This window comes from Saimiri boliviensis, chromosome X, assembly GCF_048565385.1.
Source record: "Saimiri boliviensis isolate mSaiBol1 chromosome X, mSaiBol1.pri, whole genome shotgun sequence".
NCBI classification, from domain to species: Eukaryota; Metazoa; Chordata; class Mammalia; order Primates; family Cebidae; genus Saimiri; species Saimiri boliviensis.
In genome coordinates, this window is record NC_133470.1 from 124,282,754 (window position 1) to 124,289,819 (window position 7,066).

The 7,066-nt window shown below is 41.3% G+C and overlaps 1 protein-coding gene across 5 annotated transcripts in view; it reads left to right on the plus strand.

Annotated features, from left to right (window-relative positions):
* The first annotated feature begins 6,537 nt into the window (after positions 1 to 6,537).
* The window catches only part of AMMECR1 (AMMECR nuclear protein 1), a 142,592-nt gene continuing 142,063 nt past the window's right edge, over positions 6,538 to 7,066 (plus strand). For 4 of the 5 annotated variants that reach the window (XR_012515651.1, XR_012515652.1, XR_012515653.1 and 1 more), the window contains exon 1: positions 6,545 to 7,066. Coding sequence is in view for 2 of the 5 variants with exons in the window: in XM_003935853.4 (XP_003935902.1) it covers positions 6,597 to 7,066 (470 nt within the window). In the remaining 3 variants the exon portion in view is untranslated. The other variant, XM_074391760.1, reaches the window with a different exon arrangement.

The following is a 7,066-nucleotide window of genomic DNA, read 5'->3' on the forward strand; positions in this document are numbered from 1 at the left end:
AGGCAGGAGAATTGCTTGAACCTGAGAGGTAGAGGTTACAGTGAGTCAAGATCATGCCACTGCATTCCAGTCTGGGTGACAGAGCAAGACTCCATCTCACACACACAAAAAAATACAATGAACAATCTCAAACTGAAATTAACAAAATGATTCCATCTTCAATAGCATCAAAAAGAATAAAATATTTAGGAATAAATTTAACAAAAGAAGTATAAAATTGTAATCCCAACTAAGACTCTGAAGGTGGAATTCTAAAATGGTATAGTCAATCTGGAAAACAGTCTGTAGTTCCCTAAAAGGTTAAGCACAGAGTCACAATATAACACAATAACTCCACCACTAGGTATATACCCAAGAGAAATGAAAACATACATCTAACAAAAACTTGTAAACAAATTTTCTTGGCAGTGTTATTCGTTAACAACCAAAAAGTACAATCACCCAAATGTCAATCAATTGACGAATGTATAAACAAAATGTGGTATAGCCATATAACAGTATACTATTTGGCCATAAAAAGGAATGAAGTACTGGTAGATGCTACAACATGCAGAAACCTTGAAAACATTATTCGAACTGAAATAAACCAGACACAAAAAGGCAAATATTATATGATTCCACTGACATGAAATGCTTAGAATAGGCAAATCCATAGAAGCAAAAAGGAGGGTAATGGTTGTCTGGGGCTGAGGAGGAATCGGAAGGAATGGCGAGTAACTGCTAATGGGTATGGGGTGTCATTTTTTAGGGTGATGAAACTGTCCAAAACTGATTATGTTGAAGGTTGCATAACTCCATGAATATTCTAAAAATCATCAAATTGTAAAATTTAAATGGTGGACTATATCATTTGTGAATTATATCTTAATAATGACAAGAAAGAAAGAACAAACCAGAGAATTCTGAGGGAGACACAGAGCAGAGTGTAGCATGGGAAATTTCAAGCCCCTTACAAAAGCCATATGTTACCATGAGGTATCTGCAGTAGAAATAGCAGCTTGGGGTTTTAGAAGACCATCAAGTGGCATGAAAGAAATCTAGAACACCTTGTGGAATCTTGTGGAGGATGCAGAAGGCAGCTAAGGATTAAGCAGCAGCCTACTTACCAGGCAGTGGCTGTGGCATGAGTTGAATAGACCAAATAAAAACCTTTAGGGTGGATAGCCAAAGTCAGGGGCCAGATGGAGGATCTGGCTGAAGTCTGGAGGGTTAGCTGCACTACTAGGAACTGCAGTAGGAATCCTGAATAGTAAGTAAAGAGAGACAACTGAGCTTCCTGACACAATCATTGTGCATTACTCATGCTGAGTAAGTCAAAAATAGTGAACATTTAAGCAACGGATAGAGTGAGGCAAAATGAGCTACACTTCAGCTGGAATCCAGCGAAGTTATGGGGATTGGATTTCTGCTCCTCAGTGCCGTGAGTTAGTCTGAACTTTAAATTATTTGTACAAAAGAGACTTTTAATTCAGAAAAATCTTTTATATTTTAATTGATAGTGTTAATCCTCACCCTCCAAACTGTACCTCCAACCAATTGGAATAGGTGTCCCAGAATACAATGAAATTAGTTAAACAGCTTTATTTTTATAATCAAATTTGGAGGTGAGGTCAGTTTGGTTGTATTATGTACATTTTCACACCCCAATATATGTACAGAAGCTAGTAGATGAATTCGTTTAAAAAGAGAGAAAAGAGAAAAATAGTCAAGTAAAGATTTTTCCAAACTATGGTAGACACCTTGTTCACAACTCCTCTAACTGCCCCAAACAACACTGCTTGATCATCTTCTTCCTAAAAAGCCTTTTTCTCCAATCTACAACTAGCTAGATTTGTTAATTCTTCCACATTCAGAGTAGATGCTAGCATATCTAAATCTCATTAAGGAGTTTATAGAACTTTCTCAAAAGGAAATAGGTAGCAAAAACAACATTCAATTAGTTTGCACTCCAGATGACAATAGAAGATGTAAATGAAACAACTAGAAAACAATCCAAGGTAGATCATGGTGCTTTGGCTCATAAACGTGTTCATTAAAGAATTTTGGAAAGAAGGATCTGTTTTGTCATCAGAAAAACAAAAAACAGATTTACTGATCTGAATTGAAAAGTAGGTAAAGAATTTCAGGATTTACTCACATATTCATTCAAATATAAAAGGGAACTGATTACCACCTCCACCACAACAAGCATGTGCTATATGTGTACAAGGTTAGATCAAAGTGGTAGCTAAGAATATTATATTCGGCAGTTGTTCAAGGATGACAGTTGAGAAAGTTTGAAGACAGAGGATAAAAATAACACTTGTTTGGACATAAATGGCAGGCTTTTTTTCAATGAAATATATGAATGTTCCCCTTTTTATCCACAACCCCAGAAACCAAAGAAAATAATTTTGCAACATTAAGTTCACTACCTCATCGAATTATAATTATTCTCAGTTTCTGAAATGAAAATATAACTATGTTGTAAACATGAGAATAAACTGAGGCAATGATAATATAAGTAACTATTGGGCCTAATCCTTACTAGCTTTGCTGCACAGTAAATAATATGCATAACCACTGTTCAAGTATTTTTTCCACCATTGTAAAACAAAGCCTTTGACAGGAGTTAGTTAACAGCAATTTAGAGCTGCCTCTAAATTGCAGAAATAAAAATGCTCACAATTTGAATGTGCTTTGTTGACAAAGGGACTATGGCCTATTTACTTTTTTTAAAAAAAAGTGGAATATTCAGCTCCCAGATTGACAGTCAGTTACAAAGAGAGGAAGGCATCTTAAAGTTTCCTCTGGAGGGTACTATCACTGCATTCCAGTATCAGCAGTGGGTATAAACCGTGTGCTCTATCATACTTTTATCTTTATAGTTCAAGTCAAGAGAATCCTGAGCAAGGTCGGTTTTCCTATCCACCCAGTGCGCACTTTGCATAGATTAAAAGAAAAAAAATTCACAGAATTTGTTCTGTGGATTTCGTTTATGTTTCAATGAAATATGTTTCTTTTTATGCTGGTGACTTTGCAAGAAAACAAGGCCAGGAGAGGCATTTCCTCAAAGGCCTAAAGGAGACATTACCACCACCACCACCACCACCACCACCACCACCACTACTCGCCAAGGAATTTGTAAAGCATCTTGAGGCTCAAGGTTAGTATGGGAGACCAGCCAGGCTCAGAAGTTAATACAAAGATAAAGGTTAGTGTTTTTCCCTCTTTTAGCCCACCATTACAACAAAGTACTTAAATAGTAACCCCCTTCGGTCGGGTAATGATGTCTTTTCTACAATTATCACATTTGAGTTTGTCTATTTTCTTTATGCTAGTGAGGTTTGGAATTAGAATTGAAAATCCTCTAGGGAAAAGCTATTTTTGTAATTCAGCTGGGGTGTCCTTGTCTTTGGGTTTTCCCATTGCATCAGTCCCTTAGCCTGGCAGGATAGCCATGATAGTGCTTTGTCTTTTAGATGAAATGCAGAACTAAGGACATGACTACTGGTGCTTATTAAAGATTCCTTGCTATTTTTCACAAGAGTAGGGGCGTTAGACTCTTGTCTACTGGCCAAATTCTATATTGGGAGATTACATTCTGCTTTCCTAAATTCCCCTAGCAGAAGCAACCATCCATGATATCCTACTTTGCTTCCTGTGCTAAACTGTTGTGTGATGTCATTAAATGGCTCTGGATTTTTACTCAAGAAATGATCACTTTAGTGGCATGGGGAGTAAATCGGTACCTATTTTCTGATACTATATTCAATCTAGCTTCAAACAAATTAAAAGGTAGGCTGTTACAGTTAAGGACAAAGTACAAAACAAAACACCTTAACGTACAAAACACTGTAAGGTACCAGTTGTTGCGGTGCTTAAAAAAAAAAAAAAAAAAAAAAAAAAAAAAAAAAAAAAAACTATCTGCTTTCTCTTCTGTAACATAGCCAAACATATTAATGCATTTCTTTTACTCCATTAGTAGTTGACAATGAATTATTTGCTTCAAACGTAAGGTTAATTCTAACAGTGATAAAGTTTGAGAGGATGAAATTACATATTGCCGACTGATTAAACTATCTCTTTTGTCTTTAGGTAGCATCTAACCATCCCAGACTTTCATTTGTCTATCTCATAAAAATATTTTTGGGCTGGGTGCAGTAGCTCACGTCTGTAATCGCAGCACTTTGGGAGGCTGAGGCGGGTGGACCACCTGAAGTCGGGAGTTTGAGATCAGCCTGGCCAGCACGGAATCCCATCTCTACCAAAAAGTCAAAAATTAGCTGAGCATGGGGGCAGGCACAAGTAATCCCAGCTACTCTGGAAACTGAGGCAGGAGAAAAACTTGAACCCGGGAGGCAGAGGTTGCAGTGAGCCTAGTTTGCGCCATTGCACTCCAGCTTGGGCAAAAGAATGAGACTCCGTCTCAAACAAAACAAAACAGAACAAAACAAAACAAAACAAAACAAAACCCTGTTTTTGGAAGGAGATTTTTCATCTTTCCTTGATAACATATTTCAGTGTCTCTCAAATTTTCCATAAAAACTAAGTTTTTATTTTTGTTTAACCTTGGTTGCGCCATTGCACTCCAGCTTGGGCAAAAGAATGAGACTCCGTCTCAAACAAAACAAAACAGAACAAAACAAAACAAAACAAAACAAAACCCTGTTTTTGGAAGGAGATTTTTCATCTTTCCTTGATAACATATTTCAGTGTCTCTCAAATTTTCCATAAAAACTAAGTTTTTATTTTTGTTTAACCTTGGTTCCACCTGCTGGAGTGTAATGTCATTATCTTTCGTCCATCATTAGCCTTGTTATAACATATTTTTAGTGAGAGGCAATATAGGATAATGGTATGGTTTTTGGAATCAGACATGCTGGCACTCTAGTGCTGGCTCTGTCACTTTCTGGGTGTGCGATGTTGGGCAAATTACTTCTGAGGTTTAATAGCTTCATCTGTGAATGAGTAACCTCCGAGCATCGCTCTGAAGATAAAATGAGATAGTATCTTATTTTGAAGGATTATGGGGTAAGATGAGGTATGGTACAGGGCACCTAAAAAGTGTTAAATACATAGTACAATAGCTATTTATCTGATTTCATGCATGTATCTGACTTAATTCATAAACTCTTTGAGAGTGGGAGGCACACTTCCTGTGCATTCCCCGGATTTCAACAGAAGTGTAGTGTTGTGCACATAGTATAGTGCAGAGGCTCAATATTTACTGAACAAATAAATTGTTTTGTTTTTATTCCCTGAGGGGAATGAACAGCCCCCAGCTACCTGCAAGATCCCACGCATGTAGATAAAAGGTGACAAAAATCAATCTGCAGTTTTTAAATATGCAGATACCTGACTTTATCTAGATGTTTTAGCATGGTGTAGATACAATGCAAGTAACTTACACTTGCTATTTCTATCAGGTTCATTTTTATGAATTTTAGCATTTGATTATTGTCATTATTTTTATTATTAAGCTGCACTTAGGCTCCCAGAAAGGGACTGACTCATATGCCTCCTCATCCATCCAAGCATTTAACTGAGAAATTTAAAAAAATGAATATTAAGAGCTAATTATATACTTGAACAGTATCTTTCAATTTGTGACTAAGTACATTACCTTCCCTATTTATCTCTAAGATCTGAGCACTACAGATAATATTTCTAATTGCTTTGTTTCCAAGCCAAGAAATGAAAATCCAAACCAGAGAAGTCCACCACTGCAAGTCCCAGAGCACAATCAATATCTATCTTTGAACCAGTGAAGTATTGGTTAGGACTTTATCTTTGGCTTTTAAATGTTTACACGGGGCTAGGAGTGTAAGTCAGGGGAACAACTATAAGATACATAGATTCAATCAGACTTGAATATTTGTCTATAAGGAAAGAGTATTACTTTTTAACCATAATCTCGGAAAACCTCTGGTGTGTGCTTAGGCTAGAATTAAAAACCGCAGCGTGGCCATTTCCCCGAATGCTTTGTACATACTTTACAGGGGCGGTTTCAGGTGTGGAGCTCCGGGCACCTGCTTGCTCACAAACAGTTCAGAAACCCGTGTATTTGAGGCCGGGTGGCTCAAGTTCCACGTAACTGGGCTTAAGTGCCATTAATACTACTACGTGCAGCGGGGGTCACTGAGCTGTGCTTTGGGACTTGGATGCTTACCTCGGACTTTCTCCTTTCTTCCTCCCTGCCCCCACTAGTTTCCCTTTCCTTCTTTCCTTCCCAGGCGTGCCCACCTCCTCCCTTTGCTCCCACTCGCCACTGCCTGACTCTTGTTTCCTTCACCTTCCTTCCTAATCGGCTTCCTGTCTTCCATCCTATGCCGGCCGCAGAGATTGAGATTGGGGCTGGGGCTGCAGCTCAGAAGCGGCACGAGTCGGGCGGGACAGGCTCGAGGCGCACAGCCGCGAAAGCGCGGGGCGCGCGCCGAGGCGGGGGCGCGCGCGGGGCAGCCGTCTGTCTAGGCAGACGGGGCCGGGAGCGGCGCGCGCGCGCCCCGCCAGCCTCTGGCGCGCCCCCGGCGGCCGGGGCCGCAGCGTGCTCGCCCCCGCCGCCAGCTCGCCTCACTTATGGGTCGGAAACGCTGCGTGGGGGAGACTGTTCCAAGATGGCGGCGGGTTGCTGCGGGGTGAAGAAGCAGAAACTGTCCAGTTCGCCCCCCTCTGGCTCCGGTGGCGGTGGTGGCGCCTCCTCCTCCTCCCACTGCAGCGGAGAGAGCCAGTGCCGAGCTGGGGAGCTGGGACTAGGAGGCGCCGGTACGCGGCTCAACGGGCTGGGAGGTCTAACCGGAGGAGGTAGCGGCAGCGGCTGTACCCTCTCTCCCCCCGAGGGCTGCGGCGGCGGCGGGGGGATCGCCCTGTCGCCACCACCGAGCTGCGGAGTGGGGACCTTACTTTCTACCCCGGCCGCCGCCGCCTCTTCCTCACCCTGCTCTTCGTCCGCCGCCCCGTCCTCATCGCCGGGCTCCCGGAAGATGGTGGTGTCAGCAGAGATGTGCTGCTTTTGCTTCGATGTGCTCTACTGTCACCTGTACGGATACCAGCAGCCCCGGACCCCCCGATTCACCAACGAGCCCTA